The sequence below is a fragment of the Melanostigma gelatinosum genome (genome assembly GCF_949748355.1).
Source record: "Melanostigma gelatinosum genome assembly, chromosome: 18".
Taxonomy (NCBI): Eukaryota; Metazoa; Chordata; class Actinopteri; order Perciformes; family Zoarcidae; genus Melanostigma; species Melanostigma gelatinosum.
Genome location: NC_136651.1, coordinates 269,373 through 291,872, shown reverse-complemented (window position 1 = coordinate 291,872; position 22,500 = coordinate 269,373). Strand labels below are relative to the sequence as shown.

General features: G+C 42.3%; 1 protein-coding gene across 1 annotated transcript in view; it reads right to left on the bottom strand.

Moving 5' to 3' along the window:
- Positions 1-1,243: 1,243 nt before the first annotated feature.
- The window catches only part of dmtn (dematin actin binding protein), a 25,155-nt gene continuing 3,898 nt past the window's right edge, over positions 1,244-22,500 (bottom strand). Inside the window, exons 3-16 of the mRNA XM_079289048.1 lie at positions 22,339-22,419; positions 18,150-18,293; positions 15,250-15,294; positions 14,822-14,930; positions 14,323-14,367; positions 14,122-14,250; positions 10,128-10,225; positions 9,941-10,046; positions 9,812-9,867; positions 9,385-9,430; positions 4,210-4,217; positions 2,760-2,825; positions 2,514-2,594; positions 1,244-2,293 (exon numbers count right to left, since the gene is read on the bottom strand). Coding sequence (XP_079145174.1) covers positions 2,180-2,293; positions 2,514-2,594; positions 2,760-2,825; positions 4,210-4,217; positions 9,385-9,430; positions 9,812-9,867; positions 9,941-10,046; positions 10,128-10,225; positions 14,122-14,250; positions 14,323-14,367; positions 14,822-14,930; positions 15,250-15,294; positions 18,150-18,293; positions 22,339-22,419 — 1,128 coding nt within the window. The 3' untranslated portion in view covers positions 1,244-2,179. The remainder of the gene's footprint in view (positions 2,294-2,513; positions 2,595-2,759; positions 2,826-4,209; positions 4,218-9,384; positions 9,431-9,811; positions 9,868-9,940; positions 10,047-10,127; positions 10,226-14,121; positions 14,251-14,322; positions 14,368-14,821; positions 14,931-15,249; positions 15,295-18,149; positions 18,294-22,338; positions 22,420-22,500) is intronic.

Here is a 22,500-nt window from a genome sequence, read left to right as displayed (position 1 = left end):
TGTATGTATGTGTATATGCACACGTGTGTGTGTGTGTATGTATATATATATACACGTGTGTGTGTGTATGTATATATATATACACACGTGTGTGTGTATATATATATGCACACGTGTGTGTGTGTATATGCACACGTGTGTGTGTGTGTGTATATGCACACGTGTGTGTGTGTGTATATGCACACGTGTGTGTGTGTGTGTATGCACACGTGTGTGTGTATATATATATATATGCACACGCGTGTGTGTATATATATATATGCACACGTGTGTGTGTGTGTGTATATATATGCACACGTGTGTGTGTATATATATGCACACGTGTGTGTGTGTATATATATGCACACGTATGTATGTATATGTATATATACGTATATATGTATATGCACACGTGTGTATATATATGCACACGTGTGTATATATACGTATATATGTGTATATATACGTACATGTATATATATATACACTTTACCCACAATTCAGGTGTATTTTCCCTTTAACTCACGAGATGCAGCATGTTTCATACTTAATGTGAATATAATTCATACTTTGTTGGCATCTTATTCTGAAAACCAGATGTTCGTCTGAAGAAACCGGATGTTGTCTCACGTTAATGTTTCTGCTAACAAAGTCCTTCTCTCCCGATCTGTGCGTTTAAATGAGTTTACGGTGAATGTCAGCATAGAGCTGCACTAACATGTGAGTGTCTGTGAGTTGACCAGCGATGTCCAGTCGTCTCCGTTCCTCCACCGCTGCCAGTGAGCAACGCACTTTCAAAATAAAAATAATAAAACAATGCGTTAACGAGATAATAACGCGTGAACTTGCCCAGCACTAATAAATATAGAAACGTAGATATGGAAGCCCTGACCGGACACTATTCAAATGTTTTAGTCCCTTTGGAAACACAATATATTCATTTGACATCAATAAAAAATTAATTCAATTCCAGAAGAAATAAAATGTTGAATGTTGACCGTTCAGGGCTTCCGTACAACGCTAACATCAAAACAATGAGGTTTGTTTTCTCACATTATTGAGAAACTCATTCTGTCATCTGATCAATATGTTTATTGGGACTATTTCTCTGGTAGGAAGTAGATCCTGTTTGGTTAAACATCAATTATCAATACTAATCAATGTTCATGATGTCATCGATGGCTTAAAGGAACACACGAGATCAAAGAATCTGTTCTCTGGTTTATTTTAACTTCTTTACATCAAACAGAAACATGAGACCAGATGAGGGAGAGGAGGAAGAAGAAGAGGAGGCATAAAAAGTGAGCGTGATGATGAAGATGACAGAGACTAAGACGCGGCCGTGTTGATTACTATGAACTGCTCCTTCAAAGTAAAGGTAAGTGGAAGTTAAAGCGAGGAATAAAAACAACTGTACAGTGATAATATTTTCAAAATAAAAGCATGAAAAGGACAATCATCAAATACATTTATAAATATAAATAAAGTTTACAATCAGTTGAAAACATGAATCATCGTGAACATCAGAGGACTGAATGATGTCATGAAGCCGGGTATTAACAGGAAGAGGAGTTATTGATCAGTCAATAACGAGTATTAATTTATTGATGAGATGAAGTCTGCGTCTTTATTGATCCTCAGGTCAACATGATGAATATTATACATATGATAGAGATCGGGTTAGTGAGCGTTAACGATGTCATCAGTCTGAATGATGTCAAATGATAAAATCTGATTCTAAGATCAAAGAGTCAGAAAGACCTGATCAATAACATCAGCTTAACGGGGAGACGACGTCCCTCCTCCTCCTCCTGATTAATCAACTCTCCTCTCTTGTTCTGCTTTTATTAAAAATGTCCCTTTATAATAAAGCTGTGAATTTATTCGCTATCGGGCTTCCGTTGTTTGAGTTATCGTGTTTCCAGTGATCCGATTGGTCGGTAGACAGTAACTACGGCGATGTGATGTAGTTAGAAAGTGAACCAGCTTCATGAAACCAGACCTCTGATGAAGATGATGATGATGAAGGTTTGCTAGCAGTAGTGATTATAAGTGCAGGTTATACATGTGAGTAAAGGGTTAATCAGGGCCAGCTGATCGCATCCAGAGACGTGATTGGTTAGTTAGTGTGTGTGTGTGTGTCTCCTCCTCTCCAAGTAGGCGGGTCATCAAGTATTTGAATGGATGAGTTCACTTCCTGTTAGAAAAGTGAGGCTTTCTTCTTCAGCTCGTTTCGTCTCCACAAAGAAAGACGCTCGAACTCAGACATCGACATCTGGAAGAGCTGCTGGAACTGATCCGGAGCCAGATGTCTCTGAGGAGGAGGAGGAGGAAGAGGAGGAAGAGGAAGAGGAGGAGGAGGAGGACCTTTGTGTTTATTTCAGCAGTAAAAGTCAATAATACACAAATTAATATAAAATAATAAATAAATAAAATGTTTATTGCTTTCAGTTTAATAATATTCAGAAAAACTAAACTCTACTTTTTGACAATATATATCATAATTATTGATGCACACACACACACACACATACCTCCAGTCGAGTGCGGTCCACTCCTGGTGGCAGCCTGCAGCGCCCTCTGTGGGTCACAATCAGAGCTTCATAGGGAAGAACCTGAACACAACATCATGAGCTGTAACATCGTCACTTCTTCATCTTTATCAAATATCTGTAACAATAACTACTTGTTTTATGTTTCATACATTCTAAACAATGATATTGTTCATGAACAAAACACGTGTTGATTCACTTTGATTCAGTGACTCAACATCAACTCACCTTCTGCTCCAGAATACTGGGGAGAGAGTTTCCTCTGTCCATCCTCTCCCTGCGAGCATCTCCGTTCTACACACACACACACACACCGTCGCATGATACCAAGCCAAAAGTAAGCAGAGTTAGAAATCGGAGCATGGTGTAAAGATGCAGATTCAACACACAAGTGTTTGAGAGACACGCGCTCAAAGAAGCTCAAGCCGAGTGCAGGAGGAGTTAGTTTAGACTTGCAGCTGTTCAGTAAAGACTGAAAGGTTACACAGATGCTACTGCACATGCCTCAGAGACTGAGCAGACTACACAACATGCAGGCAACACGTCTGCACATGCCTCACAGACGACACAAAGCTGACATGGAGACAACTAGCAGGAGACATGTTGATGACGTAGACGGGCAGACGACGCGCAGACGACAGGTAGACGACGGGCAGACGACGCGTAGACGACGGGCAGACGACGGGCAGACGACGGGCAGACGACGGGCAGACGACGGGCAGACGACGGGCAGACGACGGGCAGACGACGGGCAGACGACGGGCAGACGACGGGCAGACGACGGGCAGACGACGGGCAGACGACGCGTAGACGACGCGTAGACGACGGGCAGACGACGGGCAGACGACGGGCAGACGACGGGCAGACGACGAGCAGACGACGAGCAGACGACGCGCAGACGACGGGCAGACGACGCGCAGACGACGCGCAGACGACGAGTAGACGAAGAGTAGACGACGCGTAGACGACGAGTAGACGACGAGTAGACGATGCGTAGACGACGCGTAGACGACGAGTAGACGACGCGTAGACGACGAGTAGACGACGCGTAGACGACGAGTAGACGACGCGTAGACGACGCGTAGACGACGCGTAGACGACGAGTAGACGACGCGTAGACGACGCGTAGACGACGCGTAGACGACGAGTAGACGACGCGTAGACGACGCGTAGACGACGCGTAGACGACGCGCAGACGACGAGTAGACGACGCGTAGACGACGCGTAGACGACAGGTAGACGACGCGTAGACGACGCGTAGACGACGGGCAGACGACGGGCAGACGACGGGCAGACGACGGGCAGACGACGGGCAGACGACGGGCAGACGACGGGCAGACGACGGGCAGACGACGCGTAGACGACGCGTAGACGACGGGCAGACGACGGGCAGACGACGGGCAGACGACGAGCAGACGACGCGCAGACGACGGGCAGACGACGCGCAGACGACGAGTAGACGACGAGTAGACGACGAGTAGACGACGAGTAGACGACGCGTAGACGACGGGTAGACGACCCGTAGACGACGCGTAGACGACGAGTAGACGACGCGTAGACGACGCGTAGACGACGCGCAGACGACGCGCAGACGACGCGCAGACGACGAGTAGACGACGCGTAGACGACGCGTAGACGACAGGTAGACGACAGGTAGACGACAAGTAGACATGCTTACCTGAGCAGCTGCAAAGACACGACAGGAAAATCCGACAGTCAGAACATTGAATAAACAACGATTTTAAATCCTGTCACATTATTTTGTGCTCTCAAATTATTATATATGTGACTGTGACGTGCAAAAAGTTATTAAATAGTTACTACTGTACTGTATGTATTAGTACTGTTACTACTGTACTGTATATATTAGTACTGTTACTACTGTACTGTATGTATTAGTACTGTTACTACTGTACTGCATGTATTAGAACTGTTACTACTGTACTGCATGTATTAGTACTGTTACTACTGTACTGCAGGTATTAGAACTGTTACTACTGTACTGTATATATTAGTACTGTTACTACTGTACTGCATGTATTAGAACTGTTACTACTGTACTGCATGTATTAGTACTGTTACTACTGTACTGCATGTATTAGAACTGTTACTACTGTACTGCATGTATTAGTACTGTTACTACTGTATTGCATGTATTAGAACTGTTACTACTTTACTGCATGTATTAGTACTGTTACTACTGTACTGCATGTATTAGAACTGTTACTACAGTACTGCAGGTATTAGTACTGTTACTACTGTACTGCATGTATTAGTACTGTTACTACTGTACTGCATGTATTAGTACTGTTACTACTGTACTGTATGTATTAGTACTGTTACTACTGTACTGCATGTATTAGTACTGTTACTACAGTACTGCATGTATTAGTACTGTTACTACTGTACTGTATGTATTAGTACTGTTACTACAGTACTGTATGTATTAGTACTGTTACTACAGTACTGCATGTATTAGTACTGTTACTACTGTACTGTATGCATTAGTACTGTTACTACAGTACTGTATGTATTAGTACTGTTACTACTGTACTGCATGTATTAGTACTGTTACTACAGTACTGTATGTATTAGTACTGTTACTACTGTACTGTATGTATTAGTACTGTTACTACTGTACTGTATGTATTAGTACTGTTACTACTGTACTGCATGTATTAGAACTGTTACTACTGTACTGTATGTATTAGTACTGTTACTACTGTACTGCATGTATTAGTACTGTTACTACTGTACTGCATGTATTAGAACTGTTACTACTGTACTGTATGTATTAGTACTGTTACTACTGTACTGCAGGTATTAGTACTGTTACTACAGTACTGCATGTATTAGTACTGTTACTACTGTACTGCATGTATTAGTACTGTTACTACTGTACTGCATGTATTAGTACTGTTACTACTGTACTGCAGGTATTAGTACTGTTACTACTGTACTGTATGTATTAGTACTGTTACTACAGTACTGCATGTATTAGTACTGTTACTACTGTACTGTATGTATTAGTACTGTTACTACTGTACTGTATGTATCAGTACTGTTACTACTGTACTGCATGTATCAGTACTGTTACTACTGTACTGTATGTATTAGTACTGTTACTACTGGACTGTATATATTAATACTGTTACTACTGTACTGCAGGTATTAGTACTGTTACTACAGTACTGCATGTATTAGTACTGTTACTACTGTACTGTATGTATTAGTACTGTTACTACTGTACTGTATGTATTAGTACTGTTACTACTGTACTGTATGTATTAGTACTGTTACTACTGTACTGTATGTATCAGTACTGTTACTACTGTACTGCATGTATTAGAACTGTTACTACTGTACTGTATGTATTAGTACTGTTACTACTGTACTGCAGGTATTAGTACTGTTACTACAGTACTGCATGTATTAGTACTGTTACTACTGTACTGTATGTATTAGTACTGTTACTACAGTACTGCATGTATTAGTACTGTTACTACTGTACTGTATGTATTAGTACTGTTACTACTGTACTGCATGTATTAGTACTGTTACTACTGTACTGTATGTATTAGTACTGTTACTACAGTACTGCATGTATTAGTACTGTTACTACTGTACTGTATGTATTAGTACTGTTACTACTGTACTGTATGTATCAGTACTGTTACTACTGTACTGCATGTATTAGAACTGTTACTACTGTACTGTATGTATTAGTACTGTTACTACTGTACTGTATGTATTAGTACTGTTACTACTGTACTGCAGGTATTAGTACTGTTACTACAGTACTGCATGTATTAGTACTGTTACTACTGTACTGCATGTATTAGTACTGTTACTACTGTACTGCAGGTATTAGTACTGTTACTACTGTACTGCATGTATTAGTACTGTTACTACTGTACTGCATGTATTAGTACTGTTACTACTGTACTGTATGTATTAGTACTGTTACTACTGTACTGTATGTATCAGTACTGTTACTACTGTACTGCATGTATCAGTACTGTTACTACAGTACTGCATGTATTAGTACTGTTACTACTGTACTGCAGGTATTAGTACTGTTACTACAGTACTGCATGTATTAGTACTGTTACTACTGTACTGCAGGTATTAGTACTGTTACTACTGTACTGCATGTATTAGTACTGTTACTACTGTACTGCATGTATTAGTAGTTACTACAGTACTGCATGTATTAGGAGTTTCTACAGTACTGCATGTATTAGTACTGTTACTACAGTACTGCAGGTATTAGTACTGTTACTACTGTACTGCAGGTATTAGTACTGTTACTACAGTACTGCATGTATTAGGAGTTACTACAGTACTGCAGGTATTAGTACTGTTACTACAGTACTGCAGGTATTAGGAGTTACTACAGTACTGCAGGTATTAGTACTGTTACTACTGTACTGCAGGTATTAGTACTGTTACTACAGTACTGCATGTATTAGTACTGTTACTACAGTACTGCATGTATTAGTAGTTACTACAGTACTGCATGTATTAGGAGTTACTACAGTACTGCAGGTATTAGTACTGTTACTACTGTACTGCAGGTATTAGTACTGTTACTGCAGTACTGCATGTATTAGTACTGTTACTACAGTACTGCAGGTATTAGTGCTGTTACTTCTGTACTGCAGGTATTAGTACTGTTACTACAGTACTGCAGGTATTAGTACTGTTACTTCTGTACTGCAGGTATTAGTACTGTTACTACAGTACTGCATGTATTAGTACTGTTACTACAGTACTGCAGGTATTAGTACTGTTACTTCTGTACTGCAGGTATTAGTACTGTTACTACAGTACTGCAGGTATTAGTACTGTTACTTCTGTACTGCAGGTATTAGTACTGTTACTACAGTACTGCAGGTATTAGTACTGTTACTACTGTACTGCATGTATTAGTAGTTACTACAGTACTGCATGTATTAGGAGTTACTACAGTACTGTATGTATTAGTACTGTTACTACAGTACTGCAGGTATTAGTACTGTTACTACAGTACTGCATGTATTAGTACTGTTACTGCAGTACTGCAGGTATTAGTGCTGTTACTTCTGTACTGCAGGTATTAGTACTGTTACTACAGTACTGCATGTATTAGTACTGTTACTACAGTACTGCAGGTATTAGTGCTGTTACTTCTGTACTGCAGGTATTAGTACTGTTACTACAGTACTGCAGGTATTAGTGCTGTTACTTCTGTACTGCAGGTATTAGTACTGTTACTACAGTACTGCATGTATTAGTACTGTTACTTCTGTACTGCATGTATTAGTACTGTTACTACTGTACTGCATGTATTAGTACTGTTACTACAGTACTGCAGGTATTAGTACTGTTACTACAGTACTGCAGGTATTAGTACTGTTACTACAGTACTGCAGGTATTAGTACTGTTACTACTGTACTGCATGTATTAGTACTGTTACTACAGTACTGCAGGTATTAGTACTGTTACTTCTGTACTGCAGGTATTAGTACTGTTACTACAGTACTGCAGGTATTAGTACTGTTACTACTGTACTGCAGGTATTAGTACTGTTACTACAGTACTGCAGGTATTAGTGCTGTTACTTCTGTACTGCAGGTATTAGTGCTGTTACTACAGTACTGCAGGTATTAGTACTGTTACTACTGTACTGCATGTATTAGTACTGTTACTACAGTACTGCAGGTATTAGTACTGTTACTTCTGTACTGCAGGTATTAGTACTGTTACTACAGTACTGCAGGTATTAGTACTGTTACTACTGTACTGCAGGTATTAGTGCTGTTACTACAGTACTGCAGGTATTAGTACTGTTACTTCTGTACTGCAGGTATTAGTACTGTTACTACAGTACTGCAGGTATTAGTACTGTTACTACTGTACTGCAGGTATTAGTACTGTTACTACAGTACTGCAGGTATTAGTGCTGTTACTTCTGTACTGCAGGTATTAGTGCTGTTACTACAGTACTGCAGGTATTAGTACTGTTACTACTGTACTGCATGTATTAGTACTGTTACTACAGTACTGCAGGTATTAGTACTGTTACTTCTGTACTGCAGGTATTAGTACTGTTACTACAGTACTGCAGGTATTAGTACTGTTACTACAGTACTGCAGGTATTAGTGCTGTTACTTCTGTACTGCAGGTATTAGTGCTGTTACTACAGTACTGCAGGTATTAGTACTGTTACTTCTGTACTGCATGTATTAGTACTGTTACTACTGTACTGCATGTATTAGTACTGTTACTACAGTACTGCAGGTATTAGTACTGTTACTACAGTACTGCAGGTATTAGTACTGTTACTTCTGTACTGCAGGTATTAGTACTGTTACTACAGTACTGCAGGTATTAGTACTGTTACTACAGTACTGCAGGTATTAGTACTGTTACTACAGTACTGCAGGTATTAGTACTGTTACTACAGTACTGCAGGTATTAGTACTGTTACTACAGTACTGCAGGTATTAGTACTGTTACTACAGTACTGCAGGTATTAGTACTGTTATTTCTGTACTGCAGGTATTAGTACTGTTACTACAGTATTGCATGTATTAGTACTGTTACTACAGTACTGCAGGTATTAGTACTGTTACTTCTGTACTGCAGGTATTAGTACTGTTACTACAGTACTGCAGGTATTAGTACTGTTACTTCTGTACTGCAGGTATTAGTACTGTTACTACAGTACTGCAGGTATTAGTACTGTTACTACAGTACTGCAGGTATTAGTACTGTTACTACTCTTTGAAGGATACGTTGTGTTTCCTTTATTGGTGATGCATTTGTGTAACTCTGTAAAACTGAACCCTTCAGGGTAGAACTTCTACCTGCTTCTCCTTTATCTCCGTCTGTGGTGAACTCTGCAGACTGCATCTGCAAACACAAAGAAAATCATTTTACATTTGATACTCCCTTTTTATGCTCCCTAGAAATAGAACAATTTAGATTTCATAGATTTAATCTCTATCTGCGGTGCTGGGCAGAAACACACAGACTACCAGATCATCAAACTTTACATTTACATGTCAAACACCAGGACATCGTCTTCATCACATCAACAGACAAACCAACTGGTATTTCTGATGTATGTTTACTGACAGTCCACAGAAGACCTGTGTTCACTGTCCAACCCGATCAGAAACCATCGGCTCAGTGGATCATCGCTACGTCGTGTGTTCTCCTCCTGTTGTAATTGAACTTGATCAGAACCACGTTGGTGGTGAAGGTGAAGCTGCAGCAGCTCTCATCACTTACTCTGGTCAGAGCCGGGCCGGAGTGTGAAGGAGACTTTGATGCACCAGCTGACAAACCTGCAGACAAACAAAAGGAAGTGTTGAGATCAGATTCACCCCGAACACAAAGACGCGCCACAGAGAGTCTTACTGGTGTGCATGTGCGTTCTGTCCGGCAGCGACTGCGTCTTCCTCCGACAGTGAACGGCCTTCTCTTTCTCCTCCTTCAGGATGAGGCGACCCAGGTTGGACTTGATCTGATCTCACCACCAACACAGAACCCATCAGTTACTTCTGCTTATTTCTGTTTGTGTTGCTCTGATGTTTAACTGACGAACCTTTTCCACAGCTTGTTCCTGCAGGATCTCCGCTTCTCCTGTCAGGTCTTCAAACTCGTCTTCCTCCTGCAGCTCCTTCTTCTTCCTCCACTCCGTCTCTAATAGAGTTCAAGCTCAAAGTTAGGTCGAGCGACAGACACAGTCTGTCACTTATCTTCAGAGCCATCAGGGTTTAAAAGCTGAGACCTGAGATCATATCACACACACCTGAGGAGAGGAGCTAATACCACATACGAACCCTAACCCACAACCAACTCATGAAATACAGCTAAAATAACTCCTTACAGTCTGGAATATATCACTTCACATTTAAACCGCTTTGAATAAATCGAGGATTATATTAGATTCGATTTCAGCTAAAGCTCGGTTAAACCGGATCAGCTGCAGGTTTTAGGTTTTGTTAAACCTCGATTAAACCAGGTGAGCATCAGGTTAACACCCTGTAGAGTGTGTGTACTATACACCCTGTAGAGTGTGTACTATACACCCTGTAGAGTGTATGTACTATACACCCTGTAGTGTGTGTATACTGTACACCCTGTAGAGTGTGTGTACTATACACCCTGTAGTGTGTGTGTACTATACACCCTGTAGTGTGTGTACTATACACCCTGTAGAGTGTGTACTATACACCCTGTAGTGTGTGTGTACTATACACCCTGTAGAGTGTATGTACTATACACCCTGTAGAGTGTGTATACTGTACACCCTGTAGAGTGTATGTACTATACACCCTGTAGAGTGTGTACTATACACCCTGTAGAGTGTATGTACTATACACCCTGTAGAGTGTGTACTATACACCCTGTAGAGTGTATGTACTATACACCCTGTAGTGTGTGTATACTGTACACCCTGTAGAGTGTGTGTACTATACACCCTGTAGAGTGTATGTACTATACACCCTGTAGAGTGTGTACTATACACCCTGTAGTGTGTGTACTATACACCCTGTAGTGTGTGTGTACTATACACCCTGTAGTGTGTGTACTATACACCCTGTAGAGTGTGTGTACTATACACCCTGTAGAGTGTGTACTATACACCCTGTAGAGTGTATGTACTATACACCCTGTAGAGTGTGTATACTGTACACCCTGTAGAGTGTATGTACTATACACCCTGTAGAGTGTGTACTATACACCCTGTAGAGTGTATGTACTATACACCCTGTAGAGTGTGTACTATACACCCTGTAGAGTGTATGTACTATACACCCTGTAGTGTGTGTATACTGTACACCCTGTAGAGTGTGTGTACTATACACCCTGTAGAGTGTATGTACTATACACCCTGTAGAGTGTGTACTATACACCCTGTAGTGTGTGTACTATACACCCTGTAGTGTGTGTGTACTATACACCCTGTAGTGTGTGTACTATACACCCTGTAGAGTGTATAGTGTACACCCTGTAGAGTGTATGTACTATACACCCTGTAGAGTGTGTGTACTATACACCCTGTAGAGTGTGTGTACTATACACCCTGTAGAGTGTATGTACTATACACCCTGTAGAGTGTGTACTATACACCCTGTAGTGTGTGTGTACTATACACCCTGTAGTGTGTGTACTATACACCCTGTAGAGTGTGTATACTATACACCCTGTAGAGTGTGTATACTATACACCCTGTAGTGTGTGTGTACTATACACCCTGTAGTGTGTGTACTATACACCCTGTAGAGTGTGTACTATACACCCTGTAGTGTGTGTGTACTATACACCCTGTAGTGTGTGTACTATACACCCTGTAGAGTGTGTATACTATACACCCTGTAGTGTGTGTGTACTATACACCCTGTAGAGTGTGTATACTATACACCCTGTAGAGTGTGTATACTATACACCCTGTAGAGTGTGTATACTATACACCCTGTAGTGTGTGTACTATACACCCTGTAGAGTGTGTATACTATACACCCTGTAGAGTGTGTATACTATACACCCTGTAGTGTGTGTGTACTATATACCCTGTAGAGTGTGTATACTATACACCCTGTAGAGTGTGTATACTATACACCCTGTAGAGTGTATGTACTATACACCCTGTAGTGTGTGTACTATACACCCTGTAGAGTGTGTATACTATACACCCTGTAGTGTGTGTGTACTATATACCCTGTAGAGTGTGTACTATACACCCTGTAGTGTGTGTGTACTATACACCCTGTAGTGTGTGTACTATACACCCTGTAGAGTGTGTATACTATACACCCTGTAGAGTGTGTATACTATACACCCTGTAGTGTGTGTGTACTATACACCCTGTAGAGTGTGTATACTATACACCCTGTAGAGTGTGTATACTATACACCCTGTAGAGTGTGTATACTATACACCCTGTAGTGTGTGTACTATACACCCTGTAGAGTGTGTGTACTATACACCCTGTAGAGTGTGTATACTATACACCCTGTAGAGTGTGTATACTATACACCCTGTAGAGTGTGTATACTATACACCCTGTAGTGTGTGTACTATACACCCTGTAGAGTGTGTATACTATACACCCTGTAGTGTGTGTACTATACACCCTGTAGAGTGTGTGTACTATACACCCTGTAGAGTGTGTATACTATACACCCTGTAGAGTGTGTGTACTATACACCCTGTAGTGTGTGTACTATACACCCTGTAGAGTGTGTGTACTATACACCCTGTAGAGTGTGTGTATTATACACCCTGTAGAGTGTATAGTATACACCCTGTAGAGTGTGTGTACTATACACCCTGTAGAGTGTGTGTACTATACACCCTGTAGAGTGTATGTACTATACACCCTGTAGAGTGTGTGTACTATACACCCTGTAGAGTGTATGTACTATACACCCTGTAGAGTGTGTGTACTATACACCCTGTAGAGTGTATGTACTATACACCCTGTAGAGTGTGTGTACTATACACCCTGTAGAGTGTATAGTATACACCCTGTAGAGTGTGTGTACTATAGGGTGTATTTTGGGTGTATTTTGCTTCTGGAGGGATACTGAACTACCGACTCACCTAGAATCGACTTCAATATGTTGTTCTTGCTTTTACATGTTGTTATCAGCTGTACCTGCTGCTTCAGTGTGAGGGAGGTGCTTTGGTTTCACCTGTTCATTGCTCTGTTAAGTGGCGGTCCTGAACCACTGCTGGTGGCTGGAAGCGTCGGGCAAACGAAGGCAACAGGGCAACTTTTTCAAGCGTGTACTTGCGGGTCAATAATCTGTTAATGTTGACGACCATGTGTTTGATCCTATTTCTGTCCGTTCTTCTGCCCGGTGGTCACGTAGACGTTGGGACACTCTCAGGTGCCGTGACCTCACTAACCTCCTCTCTCAGCTCATGGTGAGCGAGTGGTGGCGGGGGGGCTCTGGAATTGCCAGTCGGCAGTGCTGAAAGCTGAGTTGATCTCGGGCTACGCTTCCTTGCTCTCTCTCAGCGTTCCTGCTCGAACTGAGACCTGGATCCCACCAGTAAACACCATCACACCCACAGCTCTGTCACACGTGGACTCTGTCTCTCACACTGCAGAGCTGTGAGGCGGGTGGTGGTGCTGGCCTGCTACTCTCCCCAAAATGGAAACACTGTCTTGTCTCGGTTCCTCAGTTCTCCTCGTCCTCTTTCGAATTTCATGCAGTTACTGTCACGGGGGCGCACTGGGTTAAGAGGTCGTCTGGGAACCGGAAGGTCAGCGGCTCGATCCCCGACTGGGACGTGTCACGTGTCGAAGTGTACCTGAGCACTACACTGAACCCCTAACGGCTCCTCAATGGCAGCCCACTGCTCCCTATACAGGGACGGGTCAAATGCAGTCGTCAAACTTCGTGTATGTGTAAAAATCTATATGACAATAAAAATGCTACTTAATGTAAGTCTGCGCCATGACTGTAATGTAATGACTAAACCACGAGTGGAGTTTGGGTTTCTGACATTTAGTTACAACAAAGGTTTAAACCTGTTTTAAACTTAAACTGCAGATTGTGTGCGTGTGCGTGTGCGTGTGTTACCCATGGCAGCCAGTGAGGGGGGGCAGGGCCAGTACTCGGTCTCTATCTTGGACGGCAGGTTTGGATCTGGAGGCTGAGCAGCTGGAAACTTTGCTGACTGAATGACGCCTTCGACATGTTTGTTAACCTCTGAAGAAACCAGAAGAGTATAAACACGAAGAAGAGTGACAGCAGAAACAGTGATGAAGATGAAGCGCTCACCATGTTTGTAGATGGGAGGTTTCATGTAGATATTCGCTCCGTTATCTAAAAACATAGTTCTCACAGTTCAGACTCAGTTTCAAATTACAAAGTATTATTACAAAGTATTACAAAGTATTAATACTAGGGGTGTAACAATACGCGTATTCGTATTGAACCGTTCGGTACGAGGCTGTGTGTGTGTGTGTGTGTGTGTCTGTGTGTGTGTGTGTGTGTGTCTGTGTGTGTGTGTGTGTGTGTGTGTGTGTGTGTGTCTGTGTGTGTGTGTGTGTGTGTGTGTGTGTGTGTGTGTGTGTGTGTCTGTGTGTGTGTGTGTGTGTGTGTGTGTGTGTGTGTGTGTGTGTGTGTGTGTGTGTGTGTGTGTGTGTGTGTGTCTGTGTGTGTGTGTGTGTGTCTGTGTGTGTGTGTGTGTGTGTGTGTGTGTGTGTGTGTGTGTGTGTGTGTGTGTGTGTGTGTGTGTGTGTGTGTGTCTGTGTGTGTGTGTGTGGGAGGGGGGGACCTGGTCTGTGGAAGTGCTGCTGGCTTCCACTGGTCTTGCGTCCACTCTGCAGAGTCAGCGTTGATCCTGCAGGTGAGCCGCTGTCGCTCTCTGCTCGGCGTTCCTTCACCTGGAGACGAAACACAAACACATCGTTTTCATCTGAACTTTATTCGATTAACAGATTCGAGCGTCACGTTGGTTGAAAACATGTGAACTATTCTCATCGTCTCTTTGACCTTTCAAAGTAAAATCCTGATGATGAAGAACAACATGACAGAAACAGAGACACTTTGTCCTCAGAGGACAACCAGAGACTTTAAATGTCTCATTTTGAACAAAGACGTGATTGAAACTGAAGACGAGGGCCGAGGATCATCATCATCATCATCATCATCATCACCAGCAGCAGCAGATGAAGGCTGTGAGATGGAGGCAGGAGGTCTTACCTCAGGAGACATGGTAGGAGACGAGGCAGGAGGAGATAGAGACCGCTGCAGACCAGAGAGACACAATGAGACACAGTGAGAGACAATGAGAGACAAAGAGACACAGTGAGAGACAAAGAGACACAGTGAGAGACACAGTGAGAGACAATGAGACACAGTGAGAGACAAAGAGACACAGTGAGAGACAATGAGACACAATGAGAGACAAAGAGACACAGTGAGAGACAAAGAGACACAGTGAGAGACAATGAGACACAGTGAGAGACAAAGAGACACAGTGAGAGACAAAGAGACACAGTGAGAGACAATGAGACACAATGAGAGACAGTGAGAGACAAAGAGACACAGTGAGAGACAGTGAGAGACAAAGAGACACAGTGAGAGACAAAGAGACACAGTGAGAGACAGTGAGAGACAAAGAGACACAGTGAGAGACAATGAGAGACAAAGTGAGAGACAGTGAGAGACAATGAGACACAATGAGAGACAGTGAGACACAATGAGAGACAAAGAGACACAGTGAGAGACAATGAGAGACAAAGAGACACAGTGAGAGACAATGAGAGACAAAGAGACACAGTGAGAGACAATGAGACACAGTGAGAGACAAAGAGACACAGTGAGCGACAAAGAGACACAGTGAGAGACAATGAGAGACAAAGAGACACAGTGAGAGCCAGTGAGACACAATGAGAGACAGTGAGACACAATGAGAGACAAAGACACAGTGAGAGACAATGAGACACAGTGAGAGATAGTGAGAGACAATGAGACACAATGAGAGACAGTGAGAGACAAAGAGACACAGTGGGAGACAATGAGACACAATGAGAGACAAAGAGACACAGTGAGAGACAATGAGAGACAAAGAGACACAGTGAGAGACAAAGAGACACAGTGAGAGACAATGAGACACAATGAGAGACAAAGAGACAATGAGACACAGTGAGAGACAATGAGACACAATGAGAGACAAAGAGACACAGTGAGAGACAGTGAGAGACAGTGAGACACAATGAGAGACAAAGAGACACAGTGAGAGACAATGAGACACAATGAGAGACAAAGAGACACAGTGAGAGACAATGAGACACAATGAGAGACAGTGAGAGACAAAGAGACACAGTGAGAGACAATGAGAGACAAAGTGAGACACAATGAGAGACAAAGAGACACAGTGAGAGACAATGAGACACAATGAGAGACAAAGAGACACAGTGAGAGACAGTGAGAGACAATGAGAGACAAGGCAGGAGGAGATAGCGACCGCTGCAGACCAGAGAGACACAATGAGACACAGTGAGAGACAATGAGAGACAAAGAGACACAGTGAGAGACAAAGAGACACAGTGAGAGACAATGAGACACAGTGAGAGACAGTGAGAGACAAAGAGACACAGTGAGAGACACAGTGAGAGACAATGAGACACAATGAGAGACAAAGAGACACAGTGAGAGACAGTGAGAGACAAAGAGACACAGTGAGAGACAATGAGACACAGTGAGAGACAGTGAGAGACAAAGAGACACAGTGAGAGACAAAGAGACACAGTGAGAGACAGTGAGAGACAAAGAGACACAGTGAGAGACAGTGAGAGACAAAGAGACACAGTGAGAGATAAAGAGACACAGTGAGAGACAGTGAGAGACAAAGAGACACAGTGAGAGACAATGAGAGACAAAGTGAGAGACAGTGAGAGACAATGAGACACAATGAGAGACAGTGAGACACAATGAGAGACAAAGAGACACAGTGAGAGACAATGAGACACAGTGAGAGACAATGAGAGACAAAGAGACACAGTGAGAGACAATGAGACACAGTGAGAGACAAAGAGACACAGTGAGCGACAAAGAGACACAGTGAGAGACAATGAGAGACAAAGAGACACAGTGAGAGCCAGTGAGAGACAATGAGACACAATGAGAGACAGTGAGACACAATGAGAGACAAAGACACAGTGAGAGACAATGAGACACAGTGAGAGACAATGAGACACAATGAGAGACAGTGAGAGACAAAGAGACACAGTGAGAGACAATGAGACACAATGAGAGACAAAGAGACACAGTGAGAGACAATGAGAGACAAAGAGACACAGTGAGAGACAAAGAGACACAGTGAGAGACAATGAGACACAATGAGAGACAAAGAGACAATGAGAGACAAAGAGACACAGTGAGAGACAATGAGACACAATTAGAGACAAAGAGACACAGTGAGAGACAGTGAGAGACAGTGAGACACAATGAGAGACAAAGAGACACAGTGAGAGACAATGAGACACAATGAGAGACAAAGAGACACAGTGAGAGACAGTGAGAGACAATGAGACACAATGAGAGACAGTGAGAGACAAAGAGACACAGTGAGAGACAATGAGAGACAAAGTGAGACACAATGAGAGACAAAGAGACACAGTGAGAGACAATGAGACACAATGAGAGACAAAGAGACACAGTGAGAGACAATGAGAGACAAAGAGACACAGTGAGAGACAATGAGACACAATGAGAGACAGTGAGAGACAAAGAGACACAGTGAGAGACAATGAGAGACAAAGTGAGACAGTGAGAGACAACGAGACACATTAACACTCAAACTGAGAGGAAGGTTCATGTTTTCAGGCTGAATGAAACAAACTTAACATAAAGTAACCTAATGATTATTATTATATCATTAATAACATTAATATTGTTTTTGTTATTACTCTCATATGTTAGTTCACACTCTGACCTGTTTGTGTTTTCAGGGACGACAAAATAATAATGGAGAGATTTCACCTGCTGAACGTGTCTACAGGTGTTTCAGGTGAGAAGATTCCAGACTATTCACATTAGTGTGTGTGTGTGTGTGTGTGTGTGTGTGTGTGTGTGTGTGTGTGTGTGTGTGTGTGTACTTGTCTGCGGGGCGGGTCGAGGGGGGAGAAGGTGAGGTGTGGTTGGTAGGTCATCAGGTCGGGTCTCTCCACCTGAAGGATAGCTTTATCTCTGGGCAGAGCTGCCAGGTCTCTGTAGCCGACCACCTGGTCGTTCACTCGCGCCTGGATGCAGCACACACACACACACACACACACACACACACACACACACAGGGAACAGATGTTTGAGGTGTGTGTCAGGTGTGTTTCATGTGTGTGTCAGGTGTGTTTCAGCTGTGTTTCCAGTGTGTTCCAGGTGTGTTTCAGGTGTTTGTTTTAGTTGTGTTTCAGGTGTGTGTGTCAGCCGTGTTTCAAGTGTGTTTCCAGTGTGTTTCAGGTGTGTTTCAGGTGTGTGTTTCAGGTGTGTTTCAGGTGTGTGTCAGCTGTGTTTCCAGTGTGTTCCAGGTGTGTTTCAGGTGTGTTTCAGGTGTGTTTTAGTTGTGTTTGAGGTGTGTGTCAGCTGTGTTTCCAGTGTGTTTCAGGTGTGTGTTTTAGTTGTGTTTGAGGTGTGTGTTTTAGTTGTGTTTCAGGTGTGTGTCAGGTGTGTGTTTTAGTTGTGTTTCAGGTGTGTTTCAGGTGTGTTTCAGCTGTGTTTCCAGTGTGTTTCAGGTGTGTGTTTCAGGTGTTTGTTTTCGTTGTGTTTCAGGTGTGTGTCAGGTGTGTGTTTTAGTTGTGTTTCAGGTGTGTTTCAGGTGTGTGTTTCAGGTGTGTGTTTTAGTTGTGTTTCAGGTGTGTGTCAGGTGTGTGTTTTAGTTGTGTTTCAGGTGTGTTTCAGGTGTGTGTCAGCTGTGTTTCCAGTGTGTTTCAGGTGTGTGTTTCAGGTGTTTGTTTTCGTTGTGTTTCGTGTGTGTTTTAGTTGTGTTTCAGGTGTGTGTCAGGTGTTTGTTTTAGGTGTGTGTCAGGTGTTTGTTTTAGTTGTGTTTTAGTTGTGTTTTAGTTGTGTTTCAGGTGTGTGTTTTCGTTGTGTTTCAGGTGTGTTTCAGGTGTATGTTTTAGTTGTGTTTCAGGTGTTTTTCAGGTGTGTTTCAGGTGTGTTTCAGGTGTTTTTCAGGTGTGTGTTTTAGTTGTGTTTCAAGTGTGTTTCAGGTGTGTGTTTTAGTTGTGTTTCAGGTGTTTGTTTTAGTTGTGTTCCAGGGGTGTTTCAGGTGTGTGTCAGGTGTTTGTTTTAGTTGTGTTTCAGGTGTTTTTCAGGTGTGTGTTTTAGTTGTGTTTTAGGTGTGTTTCAGGTGTTTGTTTTAGTTGTGTTTCAGGTGTTTGTTTTAGTTGTGTTTTAGTTGTGTTTCAGGTGTTTGTTTTAGTTGTGTTCCAGGTGTGTTCAGGTGTGTGTCAGGTGTTTGTTTTAGTTGTGTTCCAGGTGTGTTTCAGGTGTGTGTCAGGTGTTTATTTTAGTTGTGTTTCAGGTGTGTTTCAGGTGTGTGTCAGGTGTTTGTTTTAGTTGTGTTTTAGTTGTGTTTCAGGTGTTTGTTTTAGTTGTGTTCCAGGTGTGTTCCAGGTGTGTGTCAGGTGTTTGTTTTAGTTGTGTTCCAGGTGTGTTTCAGGTGTGTGTCAGGTGTTTGTTTTAGTTGTGTTTCAGGTGTGTGTCAGGTGTTTGTTTTAGTTGTGTTCCAGGTGTGTTTCAGGTGTGTGTCAGGTGTGTGTTTTAGTTGTGTTTCAGGTGTGTGTTTTAGTTGTGTTTCAGTTGTGTTTCAGGTGTGTGTTTTAGTTGTGTTTCAGGTGTGTGTCAGGTGTTTGTTTTAGTTGTGTTTTAGTTGTGTTTCAGGTGTGTGTCAGGTGTTTGTTTTAGTTGTGTTTTAGTTGTGTTTTAGTTGTGTTTCAGGTGTGTGTCAGGTGTTTGTTTTAGTTATGTTTCAGGTGTGTCAGGTGTTTGTTTTAGTTGTGTTTCAAGTGTTTGTTTTAGTTGTGTTTCAGGTGTGTTTCAGGTGTGTGTCATCTGTGCTTCCAGTGTGTGTCAGGTGTGTTTCAGGTGTTTTTCAGGTGTGTGTTTTAGTTGTGTTTCAAGTGTGTTTCAGGTGTGTGTTTTAGTTGTGTTTCAGGTGTTTGTTTTAGTTGTGTTCCAGGTGTGTTTCAGGTGTGTGTCAGGTGTTTGTTTTAGTTGTGTTTCAGGTGTTTTTCAGGTGTGTGTTTTAGTTGTGTTTCAGGTGTTTGTTTTAGTTGTGTTTCAGGTGTTTGTTTTAGTTGTGTTTTAGTTGTGTTTCAGGTGTTTGTTTTAGTTGTGTTCCAGGTGTGTTTCAGGTGTGTGTCAGGTGTTTGTTTTAGTTGTGTTCCAGGTGTGTTTCAGGTGTGTGTCAGGTGTTTGTTTTAGTTGTGTTTCAGGTGTTTGTTTTAGTTGTGTTTCAGGTGTGTTTCAGGTGTGTGTCAGGTGTTTGTTTTAGTTGTGTTTTAGTTGTGTTTCAGGTGTTTGTTTTAGTTGTGTTCCAGGTGTGTTCCAGGTGTGTTTCAGGTGTGGGTCAGGTGTTGTTTTAGTTGTGTTTCAGGTGTGTTTCAGGTGTGTGTCAGGTGTTTGTTTTAGTTGTGTTTTAGTTGTGTTTCAGGTGTTTGTTTTAGTTGTGTTCCAGGTGTGTTCCAGGTGTGTGTCAGGTGTTTGTTTTAGTTGTGTTCCAGGTGTGTTTCAGGTGTGTGTCAGGTGTTTGTTTTAGTTGTGTTTCAGGTGTGTGTCAGGTGTTTGTTTTAGTTGTGTTCCAGGTGTGTTTCAGGTGTGTGTCATCTGTGCTTCCAGTGTGTGTCAGGTGTGTTTTAGGTGTGTTTCAGGTGTTTTTCAGGTGTGTGTTTTAGTTGTGTTTCAAGTGTGTTTCAGGTGTGTGTTTTAGTTGTGTTCCAAGTCTGTTTCAGTTGTGTGTCAGGTGTTTGTTTTAGTTGTTTTTCAGGTGTTTTTCAGGTGTGTGTTTTAGTTGTGTTTTAGGTGTGTTTCAGGTGTTTGTTTTAGTTGTCTTTCAGGTGTTTGTTTTAGTTGTGTTTTAGTTGTGTTTCAGGTGTGTGTTTTAGTTGTGTTTTAGGTGTGTTTCAGGTGTTTGTTTTAGTTGTGTTTCAGGTGTTTGTTTTAGTTGTGTTCCAGGTGTGTTTCAGGTGTGTGTCAGGTGTTTGTTTTAGTTGTGTTACAGGTGTTTGTTTTAGTTGTGTTCCAGGTGTGTTTCAGGTGTGTGTCAGGTGTTTGTTTTAGTTGTGTTTCAGGTGTGTGTCAGGTGTTTGTTTTAGTTGTGTTCCAGGTGTGTTTCAGATGTATGTCAGGTGTTTGTTTTAGTTGTGTTTCAGGTGTGTTTCAGGTGTGTGTCAGGTGTTTGTTTTAGTTGTGTTTTAGTTGTGTTTCAGGTGTTTGTTTTAGTTGTGTTCCAGGTGTGTTCCAGGTGTGTGTCAGCTGTGCTTCCAGTGTGTTTCAGGTGTGTGTTTTAGTTGTGTTTCAGGTGTTTGTTTTAGTTGTGTTCCAGGTGTGTGTCAGCTGTGTTTCCAGTGTGTTTCAGGTGTGTGTTTTAGTTGTGTTTCAGGTGTGTGTTTTAGTTGTGTTTCAGGTGTTTGTTTTAGTTGTGTTTTAGTTGTGTTCCAGGTGTGTTTCAGGTGTGTGTCAGGTGTTTGTTTTAGTTGTGTTTCAGGTGTGTTTCAGGTGTGTGTCAGGTGTTTGTTTTAGTTGTGTTTTAGTTGTGTTTCAGGTGTTTGTTTTAGTTGTGTTCCAGGTGTGTTCCAGGTGTGTGTCAGGTGTTTGATTTAGTTGTGTTTCAGGTGTGTGTCAGGTGTTTGTTTTAGTTGTGTTCCAGGTGTGTTTCAGGTGTGTGTCAGGTGTTTGTTTTAGTTGTGTTTCAGGTGTGTTTCAGGTGTGTGTCAGGTGTTTGTTTTAGTTGTGTTTTAGTTGTGTTTCAGGTGTTTGTTTTAGTTGTGTTCCAGGTGTGTTCCAGGTGTGTGTCAGCTGTGTTTCCAGTGTGTTTCAGGTGTGTGTTTTAGTTGTGTTTCAGGTGTGTGTTTTAGTTGTGTTTCAGGTGTGTTCCAGGTGTGTGTCAGCTGTGTTTCAGGTGTGTGTTTTAGTTGTGTTTCAGGTGTGTGTTTTAGTTGTGTTTCAGGTGTGTTCCAGGTGTGTGTCAGCTGTGTTTCAGGTGTGTGTTTTAGTTGTGTTTCAGGTGTGTTCCAGGTGTGTGTCAGCTGTGTTTCCAGTGTGTTTCAGGTGTGTTGGAGCAGGTGTTACCATGATGCCAGTAGCAGGAGACCCTGGGGTGCTCGGGCCCCTGGATGACGGCAGGTTGACCGGAGTCCCCCGTCCCTCCACCTGAGACCATCACACACATTCAGGAGGTGAAGTCTTTCCTGTTTTATACAACCTGGATGTTGTTTTTATGGTTTTATCCGT